Source organism: Durio zibethinus, chromosome 22 (genome assembly GCF_047325235.1).
Source record: "Durio zibethinus cultivar Kanyao isolate XHJ-2024 chromosome 22, ASM4732523v1, whole genome shotgun sequence".
NCBI lineage: Eukaryota > Viridiplantae > Streptophyta > Magnoliopsida > Malvales > Malvaceae > Durio > Durio zibethinus.
Window position 1 is genome coordinate 18003098 of NC_143183.1, and position 21852 is coordinate 18024949.

General features: G+C 27.8%; 1 protein-coding gene across 4 annotated transcripts; it reads right to left on the bottom strand.

Annotated features, from left to right (window-relative positions):
- Positions 1-9664: 9664 nt before the first annotated feature.
- Positions 9665-21167, bottom strand: LOC111307128 (uncharacterized). 4 transcript variants are annotated; one of them, XM_089751779.1, is made up of 11 exons: positions 20616-21167; positions 17077-17442; positions 16038-16400; positions 15518-15661; positions 13427-15280; positions 12929-13288; positions 12566-12613; positions 11872-12022; positions 11105-11154; positions 10590-10634; positions 9665-10410 (listed from the first exon to the last, which is right to left on the bottom strand). In XM_089751779.1, exons 1-6 carry the CDS (start codon positions 21097-21099, stop codon positions 12933-12935), a joined length of 3567 nt encoding a protein of 1188 aa, XP_089607905.1. In that variant the 5' UTR covers positions 21100-21167; the 3' UTR covers positions 9665-10410; positions 10590-10634; positions 11105-11154; positions 11872-12022; positions 12566-12613; positions 12929-12932. The 4 variants fall into 4 exon arrangements, with proteins under 4 accessions (XP_089607905.1, XP_089607903.1, XP_089607904.1 ...); XM_089751777.1 differs by lacking the exon at positions 11872-12022; XM_089751778.1 differs by having other exon boundaries at positions 11105-12022.
- Between the last annotated feature and the right edge of the window lie 685 nt (positions 21168-21852).

Consider the following 21852-nt stretch of genomic DNA (forward strand, 5'->3'; position numbering starts at 1 on the left):
TTACATAGATTAAGGAAGCCCTTTTGCTAGTAAGAACTTGTAGTAAAGTTACAACCTACTGAACTAAATGCTTAATCAAAGTTCACGACTAAAACAAATGCACATACTCATCACATATGCAATAAGCAGACCAGCATGGCAGAAGAGTTTGTGCAGCTTTCTCAGCATCAATTCCTTTTTTGGGTGTGGCCTCAAATTACATGTGAGTGTACATGGAGGCTCCATTAAAAGGTTGTGAAAGAAAGAAAAAATATACAACACGACACTGTTAATAAGTTCCCAAACCATCTAAGATTTCGAAACTTCCAATAGATGCTTAAAGGTCCTGTGAATGTAGAAGCTGCTAAAAAAAAAAAAAAAGACAAAAAACAAAACAAAAACTTTACCTTACAAATAGCATAAATTCCAGTGTAATACTAAACAAGGTGGTTTCTCATGCGTTGCTGCAGTTCAAAATGTAGTTTCATTATAGATTATAAATGAAAGATAAAAAATAATTATCTAAACAATTTAGCATAAAAAACAATGGCATCCCTTTTGCTTTCAAAACCCAATAGCAAAACTCAGAGTTGAACCGAATATACTCAAGATATGTAAATCAATTCTTGAGCAAACATTCATTACTAAATGTTTTCCTAATATTCCAAAAAGAGGAGAAACATTAATTACTGAATGTTTAACTTAATTGAAAAAACCTTCAAATTTATTGTTTAGATAATTCTTAAACTTTTTTAAATTTTATACAGTTACTTGAGTAAGTCTGATTGCTTTGTTATGTTCTTGTTTAAGATAAATTGTCAACACTAACAGAATGAAAAAGCCTACAAATGTAAATCATAAAAATTCTTCTTTTAATCAAGATATATCTAATCCAATTATATATTATTCAAAATAATCCATAATAAAAAACTTTCATATTAAATCATATTCAATATTCAAAATATATCTAAATATATTTTTAAACCCAGATATATCTAAATACATTCAAATTGTTTAAATTCAAACCATGGAAAAATTTTAGTTTAAAGACTTAAAAATATCCATCTTAATTCATTTTTTAAATCTCCAATTAAATAAGCAATGAAAACATCCATTTAAATAAATAGATAAAAAACATGTTTAATTATTTATATTTTAAAATACTTGATGTAAAATTGAAAATATAATAGATTTTTGCTATTCTATTTCATCCAAAACTCATGTCTTTACTTCTTCTATTTTAGATTTCTTCAAATTCTTTATCTAAAAGTATTTTTATTCTTTTTTTTTTTCAAAATTCTATTTCCTCCCTTAAAATTTCCTATTATTATTATTTTTTCTTTTTACAATGATTTATAAGATCAGTAAGAATAAACAATAGATCTTTTGAAAAAAAAAAAAAAACGTTATTTTTGTTTCCTTGAGGTATGTGATTTATTTTTAGAAATGTTTTTATTTCTTTATTTTCATGTAATTTTTGGTTAACATATGTCAATTTTATTGCTTATACTCTAAACGCTATTATATTATGATGATAAAATTTTAAATTGGAGTTTTTTAATCTTATTTTCTTTGTAATGAATGAAACTTTTTTATCATGGTTATATGTATGCATGGAGAAAATAAATGTTTAGAGGATCGAAGAATGGTTTAGAATTTGATAAACTTTTTTTGGTTCGACTTCCTAAATCATATTTTTGTCTTTAATTTAAAATCTGTCTATTCTTTTAATCGGCTTTATTATTAAATTTTAGTTGCATTTTATTTTAATTATCAATTTTTTTTATAATTTCTTGGGATCTATAAATACTTGCTACATTTGAATTTTATGTAAACCTATTTTTGTATAACATGTTTCTCTTTCTTACTAATTAAGCAAGCAAACATATGAAATGAATATTGTAGACACCCAATTGGGTCCGGGCCCAGATCAATTGGGCCTGGCCCAAACGGGTAAGGCCCAATTCAATCCTGTATTTTTTTTTTCTTTTTTTGTATTTTATGTATTTTATTATTATTATTATTATGTATATATTTATTTATTTTTTTATTAGATTAGATTTATATGTATATGGTTATATATTTATTATTATTATTATTTTTTTTTTTGTAATATATACTTGGGTTTATCTTATTTTATTATTATTATTATTATTATTATTATTTTTAATTATCTGTTCTGATTTTTCCTGATTATCAGATATTTTTTTTTTTTAAATATCTTTTGATTTATCTGATTATTATCTAGTATTTTTTTATTTTTAATTTTGGAGGGCTAAGATTGAAGCTGAAGAATCCTACCGGGAATGGGAATTCAATCAAGAGAGTCCAATTGGATTCAAAGACTGAATTCCCGTCCAAGGAGGAATTGGGATTGATCAGAAACTTCTGATCAATCCCTATATAAAGCACCTCTTGGAACAGTTCAAGAACACACAGAAAACAGTGAGCAAAGCTACTAATTTGAGAGTAAAGGAGGCGTATAGGAGGCTAAAAAGGGTTTAGGAGTGTTCTGGGAGCTAAAAGAAATTTTTTGAAGATTTTTCGATTTTTTTTTTCTGGGAATTTCTGGAAATTTCAGTTTCCGGTTGAATTTTCCGGCGAAACTTGAATTTTCCGGCGAAATCTCCGGCCAACCTTGAAGTTTCCGGCGACCTGCCCAGTTTCCGGCGAAGAATCCCAGAAACCGGCGACTAATCCCAGAAACCGGCGAACTTTCGGTGAAATTCCGGCTAAATTTCCAGATTCCGGTGAATTTTTCCAGAATCCGGCACCGGTGTTCTTCATTTTCTAGAGAGAAGGGAGAGAAAAAGGGAAGAAGAGAGAGAGAGGGGGGAGCGTTCTGCCGAAAAACGGAGGAAGGTGCCTTTTATACCCTCCCAAAACGACGTCGTTTTGGCCTTAAGTAACCCAGAGGATCCGCGCGTTTTGCCGTAACCCGACCCGACCCGAGCGTCGACCCGATTCTGACCCGCGCGTGCCAGCCCCCCTCCGAGCCGAGCCGAGCCGATCCAAGCCGCCAAGCCGCTCCCCCGAGCCGTTTTTCTTCCTTGAGCCGAGCCGAGCCGCGCCGATAGCCGAGTAGCTCCAGGTTTTTTTTTTTTTTTTTTTTTTTTATTTGTTTATTTATTATTTTTATTTATTAGATTAGGTTTATTTAATATTCTTTTTATCTTTATTTTATTTTTAGTTTTGTTTTACTTTTCTTTTTTTATTTTTCTATTTTTCTTTAAATAAAAAAAATCAAAAGTTCCAAAAAAAAAATATTTTTAGGGAAAAGTTGAAAGTATCAATTTTCCTTAGAAATAAATTTTCAAAAAAAGGGTTTTTGAGGAAAAGTTGAAAGTATCAATTTTCCTTGAAAATTGAAATTTCCAAAAAAATATTTTTGGGGAAAAGTTGAAAGTATCAATTTTCCCTACAAAAAAAAATCATTCTTTCCTTCCTTTCTATCTTAATTTTGATTTTGTTTTTTTTCTTTTAAATAATCCGACGATGGAGCCTCTGCAAGTGAAACAGTAGTTTTTCTTGCATACTCTTGAGGTGAGGAAATTTTCTCAATTTTCTGCTAAAAGTATTAGAGTCAATTGAGAATAATTTCTAATAATTAATTACTTGGTAAAATTTTAAGGCTTTTGGATAACACAAATTTAAGCTGGTACCATCTTTTGATGGGCGTTGTGAGGGTGCTATAACCTTCCTCACACGTAACCGAACTCCCGAACCCTGTTCTGGTTAGTAGACCTGAACCTATTCTTTTAGGGACCCTTAAACTTAGGTGTTCCCTGAAAGGACAGATTCCTTAGGTGGCCAATCGCACCTAGATAAAAAAGATTGGTGGCGACTCCCTAAAGTCAATGTCTAGCGATAGATCCCCGGATCTAGACGTTACGACAAATATAATTAAAAATTTTTATGTCTTAAATATTTATTAATATATTTTTCTAAATTAAGATGGAGGTCAAAAAGTTATTTGAAAATTTTTTTGATAAATCATATATTTTTTGAAATTTTTATACTTTCAATTTATGAAATTAAAAATTAAATCAAAGATTTTAATATTAAATATATATTTTATAAAAAGTAAAAGAGAGAAGATACAAATATTTAGTGATAAAAATAAAGTTTTGAATCTACAAAAATTATATGTAAATTTTTAATGAATTAAATTAAATATTATTATAAATATAAAAATCCCGAATGCACGGGTAAAAAACTAGTTTTATATATATGATAAATAAACATTCTAAAAATTTCTAAATCTGGTATACTACATACACATATAACACATGCTAAACATTGAATCTCTCTATTATCGCCCATTCTAAACACTAAAATGAAGTACTTTACGGACTTTCTATACCCGAGCTTTCTGACATAGGGTAATTTAAAATTTTCTATAAATATTTCAATACACTGATAATATTTAAAAAAATCTTCTCATCTATGGATTTTTTTAAAGCATCTCTACTGGGAATACATTTAGAATCCCATCATCGGATAAAAATTTTTTTTTCTCATTTTTATTACCTATTCTTAATTTATTAATTATTTTATAACAAAAAAATTTTTTTTTATTGTATTGAAAACTTTTTATAAATATTCCAATACATTAGTAGTATTTAAAAAAAAATTTCACGTAGGGATTTCATAGGTGTCACTACTCGGAATACCTTTAAATCTCATCATCGGGTAAAAATTTCTTTTTTTTTACAATTTTTATTAATTTTGTATTATTATTAAGTTTATTTTTTATTTGTAAAGTTTATTTTAAAAATTAACAAAATTATTAAAAAAATTTAACTATATATTTCATCATTTAATCTAACAAATATAATATTTTAATATGCATAAATATCAATAAAATAATATATAAAAAACAAAAAAAATTCCAAAAAAATATTTTTACCTGAACCGGATCGGTCAACGGTCCGATCGGTTCGACAGCTCGGTCCGATCTGATTGGTTCAACGATCTGAGGCCAATCCTATTTGGTTTAGGTCAGATCAGATGGATCGGTTTGAGTTTAAAGGTGAGTTAAGTCATCGAATCGGTTGCTCGAATCCCGAGTCGGGTCGACGGGTTGAGTGCGGATCCTGGGTGCTTAAAACAGCATCGTTTTAAGCCTTTAATTGAAACGACGTCGTTTTGATGCTTAGCCTTCTATATAAAAGTCCAATTTTTTTCAGCTCATTTTTCCTCTCTCCCAACAAAAAAAAAAAAACTCCCTCTCATTTTTTTTTTCAGGCCGATTGGGGCGGTGACCGTTCGTCGTGACGACTGTTGTGATCATTGTCGACAATGAGCTCCAATCGCCGTCGTCAATGGCAAAAATTTTCAAAATCTCTCAAAATGCTCCCCTCGACTCCCTGAACCCAAATCTGGCATTTGTTTTGCCAAAAGGAGAATCAAATAGCCTAAATCTGCTCTTGAAAACCTCTCTCTTTTTTTCTGACTTACTTGCCTTTTTTTTTTAGATTGATTTTGTTTTTTTTTTTTTCACAGGGGCTCTGGGCGTTGGGTTCCCGATTCTACGGGACTGTGTTTTTTATTATTTTTTTGTCTTGTAGAATGCCTTTTTTTTTGGCAAGGTCTCCTCTAGTTTTTTTTAATCGATCTCCCCTATTTTTTTTTTACAAGTAACAAGTTTTATTTATAAAGCTTTCTGATGTTCAAATATCAGATTTTCTGAAATTCAAATCCCATATTTTTAATCAAAAATCTATACTGTCAAGTTAGGCAATGTGTCAGACGGCTATCGATAGTGACGGTGGCTAACATTTTAGACTTTCGGTGATGATGCATTTAATGCACTTAAATTTTTGTTAAACTTAATCGGATAAGGAAAAAAGAAAAAGGAAAAAAGAAGAAAAAATAAAAAAAAATAAAAAAAAAAGAAAGAAAGAAATTATTAATAATAATAATAAAATACAAAATGTTGTTTACAATAATTAAAAGTCTTTTCTATTTATAAACTAATCTTATTATTAAAATTAAAAATTATAATTATAAAAAAATAAACTGAAAATGGCAATTTAGGAATTTAACCAACGAGAATATACATTTTCACCCGTTTCTTCACATGTTGTTTATATATATATATATATATATATAATATGATCTTGACCGTTTATGAAACCATATGTGCACGTTTAGACTAACTATGCTTATAGTAATTATTTTATTTTATTTTATTTAAAAGTTTAGTCTTGTTTTACAATCGACTATGTGGCTTATTGTTTGATAACCGTAAAAATTGCATAGTTTAGGTAAATTTTGGCTAATTATTCAAAATAGTATTAAAAATTAAATAATATTTAAATATTTGAATATTTTTAAATATAATTTACAATTGAATTGAAATAAAATATAATTTCTATTAATAAAATAATAATTTAAGCTAGATCAGGCCACGCTCAAGCTTAAAAGTAAATATGCAAGACCTGATTCGGCTTGGGTTCGATCCTTGGCCTAATGGGTGGTATAGCTTATGAACATGTCTGAGTTATAATCTTTTTTTTTTGGTTATAATGTATTCATTGTCCTTTTTTTTGTTTCAATTCTTTTTGAATAATTTTTTTGTCTTCAATTTTCTTTTATATATCGTTGATGAAAATTTTATTATTCATGGGATGTATATCTTATTGGGATAGTTTACAAACTCCACTAACAAAAATAATTATTCGTGGCAATATATTTTTGAAAATAAAAGAATTTCGCATTCAGAGTTGTTCAAGCTTTAAATACAAAAGAAGCCAATGAGCTTAATTAAAATTTGTTATATATCTATATATATTTTTTTATTATTGCAATCAATAAAGGCATTATGTTCACCTCTTTAAGCTCTGAACTAAGAGTTTTTTTTTTTAGTACGAATTATTGTTTTTTTTTGGCAAATTAACTTTTTTTTTATTTTAAACTTTTTTTTAATTTTCTTATCTTTTAGAACATAATTTATTTCATAAAAAAAAAATTAAAAGCTATGGACTTTTTAAGTATCCAAAAAGGCTAAGAAAAGGAAGAACTACAGAAAAATTTAAGTAGAGGGAGGTTTGATCTAGACTAGAAGTTAAAAATCTAAAAAATGGTTGGGTGAGACGTATCTGTAATAATGGTTCATTGTCATGTGGTCATGTGGCCATTTACATTCCGCGTTAAACAACAGTGCGTACTTATTGGTGGGAGTTATAATAATGGTTTGATTGGATTTGGTTTGAGTAGATTATTTTGGTTAATATATAATTTAATAAAATTTTAAATTTAAATATTTTTAAAATTATTTTAATTTAAATTGAATTTTATTAATTTAATTTAATTTGATTTATCAAACTTTAAAATTTATTTTTTTGAAATTGTTTATATTGTTTTAATATAACTTCTTATATATTTAAATAAATAAAATCAAATACTTAAATTCCAAATCGATTTTTTGTAATTTTAATTTTTTCCTTTTTTTTCTTTTTGTCCAACCCTTATTGCTGTTAAATTCACGATCGCCCATTTCATCACCTTTCATCCACGTAAGCCTTAATTGATTGAATAGACACACAGTGAATAGAAAGATAACGACTGGAAAGATATATTTGACTTAAATGGTAAATTTAATTGAATTGAGGGACTTTTTGTTACTTTTTTTTTTTTATAAAGGCTCAAAAAGCTGACGTTGAACTCAATTTTGTAAAATATCAAACCAAATTCCTCCATGGGCTACGCCAATGTTGTCTGCTTCCAGAAGAAAACAACCCCCTCGACTTGAAGAGTCTCGAGGAAGAAGATAAGATGCCCAAAGTTTACGGTATATAGCTTTTGGATGATTTTTAGATAGTATTTAGTATTATTTTTAAGATTATTACAATAATTTAATTATTAAAGGTAATTTTATTATTTGTGATTTGAAATTATTTTTTAGTTAAAAATTATTAATTTTTATTAATTAAAAATAATTATATTTGATATTATTAAAAATTAAATATTATTTTATTTGAAAATATCGAAATAATCATGTACATTGTAATAATTACATAAATTAATAATTTTAATAATATTTAAAAATAATTTGTATGTAAAATAGTAATAATATTTTATTTATTTTATAATAAATATAATTAAATTATTAAATTAAAAATATATTTATTGATAGTAAACTAGTTATTATAGCATAAATTGTGTTAAAAAAAATCTAAATTAGAAAATAAAAGTAATATATTAAAGTCAAAAGATTATATTTTATATAAATTAAAAAAATCACACAAAATATTTTTGAATTTATTACAATAAATATTAATTTGAAAATACAAAAATTATAATATAAAATAATTATAATTAATTTTAAAAAATAAATTTTTAATTTACATATTAAATAGATAATATTAACTATTATTAATTTTATATATAATTTTTTTTACATGATAAAATTTTTTTACCCATTTGAATAAAAATTAAATTATCTTCCGAAAAAATGAATTAATCACTCTTGTAATATAAAATTATAATCACATAAAATCATTAAATGATTACTAAATACTAAAATCTAACCATTCGGATCCTTACCTATAAAAGTAGGTGAGGTGTATTGATGCCTTCGATGTGCAATTCCTTATAGTCTCAAATGTCAAGGACATGAACGCCCCCTCCTCTTTTATCACAAGTATGAACGACAACGGGATGCTTGTAGTGTTGTATTTATCAAACTTGGAAACACTTTTGAAGAAGAGAATCATCCACACCCTCTCAATTTTGTCAATTTTAAGTTTAACATGTCCATTGAATCGTGTTATAGCCATCTTAATTTGAAGCTCGTGTGGTTTGGTTTACTTCTGGTTATTCAGTCTAAAATTTCCCCCAATTTGATAGACTGATTTTTCTTTAAATTTTGTCTCTCACGCTTTTGGGATAATCTTGCTTGTAACTTGTTTTATTTTGTGGAATGAAAAGAGACCCAATTTTGTCTCTGTGATTCTTTTATTTTTAGTAAGAGTTGTGAAATTTTAGGCCAAGCTCCATTTGAACTTGGTGCAGTCATAAAACACAATCTCGGATGCATGGAGAGGATTCCCATTTCCCACCAATGAGTAAAGGTTGATATTTTTATTTTTATTTTTTTCTGCTTCCAAACCTTTCATTTTTATATGACTTTGGCTTTTCCTTAAACCTCCCTTTAAATGACAACCCAACAAAACAAAAATTGCGTTTCATTTGTTTCACAAGCCAATCTAAGGTGAGACAATCCTTTCTTTCTTTTTTTTTTTTTTCATGCATTGCAAAGGTCTTTAATGGTTTTTTGTTTTTAATTACTCTAGTGGGTTTTCTAAACTGTTTTAAGTGTACTTATATTAGATACAAATAATAGATAAATTATTTGATTTTTTTTTATTTATTAAATAAATAAAACTTGCTTTTTCTTTTTAAGATTACTTAAGTTTTACCAAAATTTTTATTAAACCATAGATGAGATTTAATAAAAATGGTTCATCCATAAATTTTTTTAATTCTTTAGTTTGGTTTTTAAAATAAATAAAAAAATTGAAATTTCTAAGAAAAAAAAATACTTCTCATTGTATCATTCAACATAATTCGAAGTCCTAATCAACATAGTTGAAAGAAACCTACCTTTGTTTTTTTAAAAAAAAAAAAAAATCACATGGTTTCATGTGTCGTTTTGCTAAAAAACATACAACAAAAAATTTTAGAAAAATAATTAAGTTTCGAGGATTAAATGGTTCCACAAATTGTGTCGGCATACGTCTTTATAGCCATACAGCACCAAACGACGGTGGGCGTTGCATATTTAGCCAACCGACCCTTTAAGTTTTCCAAGCGGTGTCTAAGCTAATATATACACAATCGCTTTTGTACTATTGGGGTTCTTTGCCACATGTGGTATATTTCGCTGTGTGAAATATGCCGTTTTAGAATCGACCCTTCAATCGAAGGACGAGTAACTAATCAGACGAATACTTATCTCCATTAACAATGAAAACTAGTAATACATGCTGTACAAATTTCATGATATTTCTGGTTGTTCACTGCAACACAACCATGGATGAACAAGTTTCTTTAAAGCAAAAACTGAACTCGCCATTGAGCAGTTGTACTTGTACATATCCTACTAGAAAAATGCTTTGCTATCCCAACGTGCTTGAAGATGAACATTGCTTATAGAAGTCCTCTTCTATCTGCCAGCTTCTAGGAATTTATGTAGCACATTGCCTGTGCTTGAAGGAAATAAGAATCCCTTGTATTTCCTGCCGTTCCCGATGTGAATCCCATTGCGTATCCAGTATTACCTTCACTATCCCATATCTTCACTATCTCAGTTGAGATAACACAAGAAGCAATTTGCGTAAAGACTGTTAACTGAACTATGGAGCATTGGACAAAAAAGAAACACGGAGCACTACCCATATAAAGTGCAAAGTAGACAGCATCTTACTGCACGCATAATAAAATTAATATTAGCTTCACTATCTCATTCATTAACAATAGTATACATACGAGTGATCTAACCTCCAATCTCACATCATAAAAAGAAAAAGTCCACTTGATACAGATTATGCATTTTCTAACAAGCTGGAACAAAAAGATTAAAATTCGGTCAATGGCAGACTTACCTCAACAGTATCAATGGCTTCATTTGAAGGAATGCATGTAAGACTCTGCAAGTATATAAAAGAAGAGATAAAGATGATTTGGGTGCTGAAATCTCCTACGGGAACTAAATTAGTACCACTGCATTTTTAATAGCACTAAGAAAAAGTCTATTATTCCGGAGACCAGTAAAAAATGGATGTCAATATGTTTCTTTTAAGTTACTCCACTAATCAAGGTAATAGATAATAAAGAAAGATGATTTGGATTAGAGCATTTGACCTAACCCAGGTTAGTGCTCTTCCAGCCAGATACTTTACAATGAAGCCTTCAAATAAGCAGGTAAACACACCTACTTTTATAGGTAAGGATCCGAATAGTTAGCTAGAATGCTGAATTTCCAAAATATACATTTTATTATTCAACATGTCTTTGTAGAATATCTTAACTGTCTATAATGTTAGCGAGAATCATATATGCTTTAAGTAGGAGGATAACAAATAGGGGAAGAGAGAGAGAGAGAGAGAGAGAAACCAACCTCTCCTCCACAGCAGGAATTAACGCACCAGTCAAAGCCACTCCACCAATCTGAAGCACAAAACCAAGTTAAAACTTCAATTATTAAAAAATAAAAGCTTCTCATGAAGTCATGTGGTCTTTTCTAAGAAACTCACCAATTATATCAATATTTTCATTAAAATATTTATTGAATGGTAAAAATTATATCCATATTTTCATTTAATTGTCTATTTAAAAAAATCAGAATTTTATTAAAATTCTTTTCAAAAATTTTCATATTATTTATGTAATGGGACTTTTTTACTTACTGGTTTTGATTTTTATTTTAGTTTTGATTTAATTGTTTTTTAAGCAAAGAATTTTATAAATTTTACCCAAAAAATTTTATCTAATCGTTTTCTATGTAAGATCAAATGATTAGTAATTGGTGGTTTCTTCATGTAAGAGATCCAACTCAACCAAAATATACTCAAAGTTGGGGAAATCTAATTTAGAGTACTACATTAATTTGATTAATGTTAATTTAATTCCCTATATATTGTCTTCAGCAATATTCTTTGCATGTACTGCATCACAATTAATTCACAAACTCATTAAAAATCCAGGAACCCTTTCTTTATAAGAAACAAAAAAGAAAAATATTGATTGAAGAAAGCTATAGTATGTTGATAATGTTTTTGGTGAGTGTTACTCGGAGCTCAACTGGAAAGTGATTTAAAGGTGAGAGAGATATGGGGGAGAAGAGCATGGTTAAGAGGCGCCGAAAATAAGAAGTGCTTTCCTTACCTTCAGATCACCTATACGTCACACTCATAAAAAAAATATCATCAACAAGTTTCATTAAAATGAAGGAAGCAAGCCATCGTAGTTGGAGATTGGAAACCCATTTCGACTGAAGTACAAAGAATTTTCAACCACTCTGACAAGAGAAGCACACCTCCAAAAAGAATCAAGCAAAAATAGAAAAGATCAACAAAAGCTAAAAGCAATTGACCAGAAATCCTAGTGAAACAGTGTAACCTTTTATGTATTAAATAGATGATCTAAAATTAATTAATAGAAAATCTTAATCAAATATAAGGTCATTCTCAGCATTCTCAGCATAAACTCCTATGTTCTAAAATTAATTAATCAAAAATCTTAATCAAACACTACACAACATTCTCAGCAAAAACTCCCATGCTAGGGCTTAAGCTTTCCAGAATCACCTATTAAACCGTGAAACAATGCCAATTTAGAACCTCAAATATTCTCCTCCCAATAAAAGGAACACTTCCCCTACTGAATTAAGCGTTAGGCCAAAGAAATAATGACAATAATTTATAAACTCAGAGGAGACAAATGTAGGGTAGATTTGACAATCTACATTTCAAAAACCTTAAATTATAAAGCAAGAATCAAATGCACTAAAACTTAAGAATTCAGATTTATAGTTTGTTTATTCTATAGAAAATCTTTGGCTGAAAAGTCGGGAAAATACCTTTGTTATGGACCCAAAATCTGTACTCTTCTAATAGTAGCCTTGACTCTGCAAGAAAAATTGTAAACCTTTAAATGAAGCTACCTTAGAGAAATTAGATAAACTAACAAGTATTTACAAGGAAAGTTACCATATTAAAGGTAGAGATTATGAACTTCACAAGCAAAATTAAAGAGTTAACACGTTTGCTATTCAGGTGCATTTATGAAAATTAATAAATAAATAAATTATTAAATGTACATCACAACTATTAAATTCCACTTTTGAAGTTTAAGAATTTCACTCTTGGTCTATAATATAACAATGCTATTTCCAATAAACTAAAACTATATATTGATAAGATAAACAAAACTCATTGCTTACCATATTACACGTGCTCGATGTTGTTCAAAAAATTCCTTTTGATTTTCTTAAGAATGGAAACAACATCCTTTATATCTTTTATTTTCTCTGGTAACTCAACTGAACAGTCTAAAGCTAATCTCATAATGGATGATATACAATCAGCGTTAGCTATAAAATGTTCTTTCTCTTCTTGCAGCAAACTTAAATCCACAACATCAATTGTTCCATTAGATAGTAAATCTTCCATCCAACGAATCATAGTCATTTCTCCAGTGAAAAACTCATCTGTGGGCTTCTTTCTTGTGAAAGTTTCCATCAATAAAATACCATAACTATAAACATCACTTTTTGTGGAAACAATTCCTGTTGATCCATATTCTGCATTTTAAATATAATTAAATTATTAAAATGACATAATATGCTACATATTGTCATGCCATTAACATAAAAAATTTACAGAAAATGCAATTACAAATGTAGAAATAGAATTTTGAAAAAAAAAAAAAAAGTCATCACCTGGTGCCATATATCCTATAGTGGCAAGTGTCATGGTTTGTTTCACAGGCTCTGTTTCTCCTAATAGTTTGGCAATGCCAAAATCTCCCACATGTGCAACCAAATCATTGTCTAGTAAGATATTACTAGGTTTTAGGTCACAATGAATTATTGGATTTGGATGTCCCAAATGGAGGTATTCTAGTGCAGATGCAACATCTATCATTATGTTGATTCTTTGTAGGATATCCAAGAAATAATGGTCAGAGTATAACCATTTCTCGAGACTCCCATTAGGCATGAATTCAAATACTAAAGCTTTGAAATCAATGCAAGAACAACCACTAATGATCTTGACAAGATTACGATGAAGTATATTTTGCATGACTTCACATTCAACATCAAAACTCCTAAAGGCTCCCTCTAACTGCAAATTAAAAACTTTTACCGCAACATTCCGCCCATTTGAAAGTCTTCCTTTATACACAGAGCCAAAACTTCCAGAACCAAGTAAATTACCTTCATTAAATCCATCTGTCGCTTGTAGAAGTCTGTTGTACATATTTCTATTCTGTATTTCTAGAATTGCTGAATCTTCTTTAATTGACAGAGAATTCATACTATTCTGGCATCTTTTTAAGATAATAATGAAGGTAACTACCAATATTAATAAAGCACTTGGTGGCAAAGCATATGTCAAAACATGCACAAGGGTCCTCTTGGATTGTCGATGGCTGCTATTTTTGCAGGGAGGGACTTCAAATCTAGGTGAACCACAAAGTGCATAATTGTTCATGAATGATTTTGCTGTGAAGCTTGTAAAGGATCCTTCAGTGGGGATTTCGCCTTCCAACCTGTTGAAAGCCACGTTAAAATAACTGAGAGAGGAGAGTTTTTCCAAAGACTTTGGAATCATTCCAGAGAAATTGTTATTAGCTAAATCCAAGGTTTGCAAACTTGTCAAGTCACCTAATGATGTAGGAATAGAACCTTGTAGTCTATTATTTGACAAAGACAAAGTTTGCAGATCATTTAAACCCCCAATTGTTGCTGGAATATCACTTGATAATCGATTCCTTGATAAATTCAAATACGTTAGCACCTTCAAATTCCCAATATTCCGTGAAAGTGAACCATTAAGGTAATTTGAAGAAAAATCTACTTTCAAGATATATTTAAGGCTCCAAAAGGTGAAGGGTATTGTTGAATACAATTTGTTGGAGGACAAGTTTAGAGATCTTAGAGCAGTCAAATCACCCAAACATGGGAGTATCGGTCCTTCAAGCATATTGCCACTCAATGACAATTCACTCAATTTCTCCAAACGACAAAAATTGTCTGGAATACAGCCTTGTAATTTGTTATCATCAAGATACAAACCTTGGATATTTCGTAGCCTTCCTATTGTTGTTGGAATCGATCCACTCAATTCGTTTTGAGAAAGACTTAAGAGTATAATATTGTTTAAGCCACCAATTTCCATAGGAATACTACCTTCAATTTTGCAGTCATTGGCATTGAGGTCTGCAAGTGATGAAGAGAGATTTGAGATAGAAGTTGGAAGAACGCCCTTCAATGGATTGTAAGATATTTCTAAGCTCCTTAGATTCCTGCAGTTAACTAATGAAGAAAGAAAGCTCCATTCATGAGTTGGACTTTTGGTGGTCAAATGGTTTTCCGAAAGCCTTAAAACCTCAAGGAGAGTCAAATTGCCTAATGTGTTTGGAATAAAGCCAGAGAACGAGTTTTGTTCCAATTCTAAAATTCTGAGCTTAGAAGCATTAGAAATATAATCAGGAATATTTCCACTGAGACTATTATTCCATAGAAAAAGCTCCTCAAGATTTGAAGCCACGCTCGTAGATGGTAATTTGCCTAAAATGAAAAAAATTGTAATCAGAATTTTAGCTTACGTATATTATAGTAATTAAGGAAACGTCATGAAGTTTTTGAACATTAATTGTCAATCCCAAATTTAACTTACGCATGTAGTTGTCTATAATTTATAACTTGTGCATGTAGTGGGTGTGTGCATATGAATATAATCACTGTTTTATACTCCAAAAATAAATTATGTTTAAAAAAATAATAAAATGTTGTTGAGCATATTACCTGATAGACTATTGTTTGACAGAGCAATTCTCTTCAACGAAGAAATGTTGAAGATGGAAGATGGAATTAGCCCTCTTAGCCGCAAATCTGAAGCAGAAAATATCTCCAATATAATAAGATTCCCAATCTCCCATGGAATTTCACCTGAAAAAAACATTAAACCCAAGAAAACATCTCAGTGCTTATAAAATTATATATTTGCTAGCCACTAACCATTAATTTATTGATAGAATTTTGAACTTTTAATTTCAATGATTATGATTTAAATTTTGACAGCTTCAAATATATATATATATATATGTATATATATATATATATATAAAGCTATATATCTGGTTTGTTAATATTGCAATGATAATATAGAACTATTTGTAACCAAAATCACCTTTCACAAGGAAAATCTATGTTTGTGGAGGAAGTTTTAAATTAGAAAGGAATAATACATATAGAAAAGGAATGCTGAAAACCAAATCAAAATAGGGCTAAAATAAAAAAAAAAAAATCAAATGTAGAACTTTACCTTCTAAATCATTGTGACTTAGATACATATGCTTGAGCCTAGTTAAATTTCCCATATTTGTTGGAATAAGCCCAGTAAATCGATTACCATATATTGATACACTTCGAAGACTGCTGCATTCACCAATTTTTGAGGGAATATGACCAGAAATACCATTGTAAGTTAAATCAAGGACTTCAAGTTTGTGAAGATGGGAACACATGTTATCAGGAAGACTACCAGACAAACTGTTGTTGTACAAAAAAACTGTCTTCAAAGAAGAAATGTTGAAAATAGAAGCTGGAATTTGACCATTGAGGCTCATGTTCTCCACAACAAATGTTTCCAAAGAGAGAAGATTACCCACTTCCCAAGGGATCACACCTACAAATTTAGTAAAAACCAAGCACTTGAAAGACCTTATTAATATATAAAAACTATTTTATTAATATTTCAATTCATAAATCACAAGAGAACTAGTTGCTTCTTGTTCTATGCAATTATAATGTAAATTAATTAAATTTAATTAAAATTATGTAAAAAAACCTATATAAATATTTATTTATTTATTCTCGTTAAAGAAAAGAAAAATGAAGCTATATCATCATTAGCATAAATTAGAGGATAGGTTTAGGGTTTAGGGCTACATATATATATATATATATATATTGTTATTTGCTATTTCTTCTCAAAGAGTTAATATAAAAACAAATTGTAAAAAGAAATATAATAATTATTAAAATTCTAATTTCAATTCGAATATAACATGTATAACAGTAAAATTATAATTTTTTATGTTAAAAAAATTATAACCTTAATTATTTTTATTATTCAAGATTATTATTTGTTTTAATATTCAATATATAATTCCAATTCGGATGTAATTACAATTAACCCATGTAAATTAATTAAATACTTTTCTTTTAAGTAAAATATATATTTAAATTGTAAGAAAAAAACAACAAGAGTGCAAAAAAAAAAAAAAACCATTAAAAAGAGTAAAAACTAAACCAGATAATAATGAGATTATAAAAATAAAAAACCATAGGAAGTAGCTTACCTTCTAAGTCTTTTTCACCCAAATAGACTGTTTTGAGCTTGGTCAAGTTTCCAATACTTGTAGGAATGAACCCACTGAATTGATTAGAGGATAATATTAATTCTTGAAGATTGCCACATTCACCTATATTTGAGGAAAAAGGACCAGAAAATTCATTGAGGTATATGTAAAGCAATTCAAGTTTTTGAAGATGTTGACACATATCATTTGAAATACCACCAGATAAACTATTGTTTATGAGATAAATTTCTTTCAAAGAAGAAATGTTGAAGATGGAAGCTGGAATTGGACCAGTAATGAGCCATGCATCTTGTACGGATAACGTCTCCAAAGCAAGAAGATTACCAATATCCCAAGGGATTTCACCTACAAACATAATAAAACCAAGTTTTAAGATGATCTTTTGTATCATTAAAGCTTTTTTACTAACCATTACAATTTATAATGAAACTATTTGCTCCAAATTTATGAAATTATAAACAAAACTAATTAAAATCATAGGAGAGAGAAAGAAAGAAGAAAACAACCCAATGATTTAGAGCTTGTTTGGATGAGGTTTTTCTGTTTGGTGAGGTGCAGAACCGCACCAATATATAGGCTATTTCACAAATCAAATATCAGAACAATTGAAACATTTTAAATGCACTGAAGACAAAAGCATCCAGTCAGAATTTTTTTATCTCCATCAAATGTCACCTTCTTAGAAATATTTCAGCTTTGGATCCATATCATTTACAATTTTCTTCCTTACAATATTATAATTAGTCAATTACATTCAAGAATTATGTAAAAATTCATTGTTTAAAAGTGTGAGCTCTACATAATTTTTTTAATAGGACCCACGCAATACTTAATTATGATTAGTTAATTATAAATATAATAATTTTAAATACGATATGATAACACAATACAAAAATAATACAAAAAAATCATATATGAATTTAGTATAATCATGTTTCGTATCTTAATCATGTTGACACGATTAAGATACAAATGTTTATCATGAACACGACAGGAATAATATTGTGCCTTAATCGTGTTGAAATGATTAAGATACGAGATTATTCGTTTTGTATTTATGTCAAATAATAATTATACACTTAAGACACAGTATTGTTCATAACATAAAAAATTTTAAATTATTTTAATTTATTTAAAAAATAAATTAATAATTATATTTATCATATCATTTTGGTGTTTAAATAGATTATAAATATTCAATTTTAAAAAATTTTTTTATTTAAATACTAGTTTATATGATATTTTTTGTTTAAATAAATAGATTAATAATGTCTAATCATGCTATTCGCAAATAATCGTGTTAATCATATCTATTATATTATTTGAGTAATTAATTATATTTAATCGTATTATTCTTATATAATCGTATTAATCGTGTCGTGTTATTTAAGTATAAATTAATTTTAAATGTATTAATCGCATCATGTCACGTATAACATGTATAATAAATATGTTGTGTTTGTATTTAAATTGTTTATGTCATTTAAGTATTCGTGTCATGTTCGTGTCAAGATTATTCGTGTCGTATCTAAAATCATGTTTAACACAAAACATAATAACATGAATTATTAAATCTAATTAATTTCACTACAGGAATTATAGATATGCTCCCTTTCTCTTTTTTTTTTCGAATTTTTTTACCATTAGAGATGCAACGCAAGGACAAAAATGTCCCTATCACTTAGCATTTTTTATTTTTTATTTAAAATTATTTAAATGACTAAAGTAATTTAACATAAATAAAATTTATATTTATGTAATAAACTAATTAACAACTAAATAATGTTTTTGGTCAAAACAAGTAAATAACTAAAACTTGAATAAGTACGTAAATAATAAATTCTATAATCAAACAAATTATTAATAGATTAAGAAAAATATATATCTTTGAAATTAATGAGTAAAGTAAAATAGATAACAACATAAATAATAATAAATAAATATGATTTATTTTTATATGAGTAAATGTATTTTTATCTTTTTAATAAATTATTGTTATTTTCATATAAAAATTATCATATAATAAATAAATAAATGCAAAAATAATAAACACTTTAATATTATTTTGTTAAGTTTCAATTTGTTTAATAATATTCTTATCAATTTTTTAAAGATTTTTTATATAGTATTATCATTTTCATTAATTTTCTTTTTTTTATGAACAAAACTATTAATTGATATATAAATATTTTAATAATTTATTAATTTCATAAATGTGAAGTATATTAAAATTTTCATCATATGTAAATTTTAATCTAATATGTTTAATAATCATTTTCTCTTTTTTTTACAATTTACATCATTGTTATAGTTGTGTTTGCATCCAAACATATATCCTATCATTAATTTTAATTTTATCGTTACAATATCAAATCTAACTGCTACAATAATTAATCTTACCACGATTATTATTTTCAATTTTATCGTCCATCTAAATAGATCATTCCTACAAGGCAACTCCATATTTAAGAGGGTTTAGATAAATTTTTAAAGCTTATTGGGAGGGTTGCAAGACAATAAAATGAGGTGGTTTAAATTTTGCTTTAGATTTCTTTATATATATATATATATATATATATATAAAGCTTGAGCTTGCTGAGTACTATCCGATTCATTAATTATCGTATATACGTAAAACATATAATGTCTTTGCCAAAAAAGGATAGCATATGTATAAAAAAAATAATATTATAAATCTTTTTTAAATTATAATAAAATATTTAATATAATATTTAAATTTTAAAAATTTTTAATGTGATACTTAAATTATAAATTTATTAATTAATATGATATTTAAATGATTATTTGTCACTCATGTGTTACATTGAAAGCTAAAGATTTTAATAATAAGTATTATATCAATTAATAAATTTATTTTTTATGTATCACATTAAAAATTTTTTAAATTTAAATATTACATTAAATATTTTATTATAATTAAAAAATCATTCGTAACATTAACCCTATGTAAAAATAGAATTAGATATTTATATTTTAAAAATTTTTATGTAGAAACGAAAAAAAAAAAAGCTCATAAAAAAAAAAAAAAAGCTCAAAAAGTAGAAAATGAAACAAACTCAAAGCTTAAGCTAGTTGTTACATACAACAACTGCAAAAAAGTGATATTTAATAACTTTGAGAATTAAATCCCACTATCCAACACTTGCAATCATTTTTTATCTCAAATTACAATTTTTTTAATTAAAAAAAACCATGTTTAAGCAACAAACCCAGGAAGCTTTTTAGAGGGTTTTTCCTCCATAGCAGGCTAGTGACTCTCTCCCGACTCCACCCACAAACCCACTCTCCATGTTACAGATTAGTTGATAGTTATCCCGTTCGAATTTTTAGTCTTTATGGTAAAATTAGAGGCTCCTATATAGTAAAAATATAGTAAATATGATCTTTATTCCCACGTACTAAAAAAATCTGTTGATAGAAATTTTAAGTTAAAAAATGAAAAAAAAAAAAAAAAGAGCAGACAAATATAAGCTTAAAAATCAAGCTTAGAATCTTACCTTGGAAACTATTTCCACCCAGATATACAACTTTAAGTGTAGTTAAATTTCCAAACCATACAGGAATCTCTCCATTAAAAGAGTTTTGACTCAGATCAATGAGTTTCAAGCGATGCAACTTGGCCATCTCTTTGGGTAGATAGCCATGGAAATTATTGCCACTCAAGTTAAGTGAGACCAGGAAAGAGAGATTTCCTAAATGTGGAGCGATAGTTCCAGTAAGATCCATGTCTGAAAGATCCAAGACGGTGACTCTTCCATGGCGTGCACTGCAAGAAACACCAATACAATGGCAGACTGAGCTATTGGTGGACCAATTGCTGTCCAGAAAATTGTGAGGATCAATGATTTGGTCTTTGATTTCAAGAAGCGCAGACTGATCATTGGTGAGATTAGTCACAGTCTTACTCCTGGCAAAGCCAACCATGAAGCAATGTATGATCAGCAACATCGAAAGAAGATGGAATTTGATTTTGTCCATCATTTTTCAAGCAAATAGAAGGAGCAAAGAAATTTAAAATTGCTGGAATGGTAGGATCGATGATTAAAAATGCAAGTCATATATAAAACATTGTTTAAATAAGCTTTTCCAAATTCCCCCTTCAAAGGGACCCATTGGAATTACAGCTCATCAGCACCCAAAAAAATCTCTAAGCATATGGTATTCATTTCACTGGCAAAAAAGATCCCAAGTCTTCCAGGATAAAGACAAACGTCAATATGATATTGACTACTGAAACGGAGACCCAAACGGTGGAGTGACAAAAAAAATTTAGCACTTACGCAACGTTAGTGACAGAAACCATACTTTTCAAAGATGCCCGCTAAAATAAAATAATAATAATAATAATAATAATAACTCTAAAAAAGTAAGTGATAATTAACTCAAATAAATCGATTGAATTTTAAAATAAAGAATTGGTCACCGTTAGATTTTTAAAGGTTTAATGTGATATTTAAATTTTAAAAGTTTTTATGTGATATTTAAATTTTAAAAGTTTTTAAGTTGATATTTAAATTATAAATATATTAATTAAAATAAGAATTATTTTTAATATAATAAATTTTAAATAATAATATGTTATGGATAAATAATTTTTTAAATATTATATTAATTAATAAATTTATTTAAAATTTTTGTATTATATTAAATATTTTATTATAATTTATAAGTTATTTATGATATTAATGCAATTAAAAAATATGTATTTATAATTAAAAACTAAAATATTCGTTT

Bases quoted from the DNA above. Each gene is read 5' to 3' on its own strand.
- LOC111307128 (XM_089751780.1), bottom strand. From the start codon at position 21,099: ATGATGGACAAAATCAAATTCCATCTTCTTTCGATGTTGCTGATCATA. The intron at 15,662-16,037 runs GTAAAGTTCTAC...TGTTTTTTTCAG, and splicing joins AAGTCACAATGATTTAGAAG to GTGAAATTCCATGGGAGATT. The intron at 15,281-15,517 runs GTAATATGCTCA...TTTTCATTTTAG, and splicing joins GTCAAACAATAGTCTATCAG to GCAAATTACCATCTACGAGC.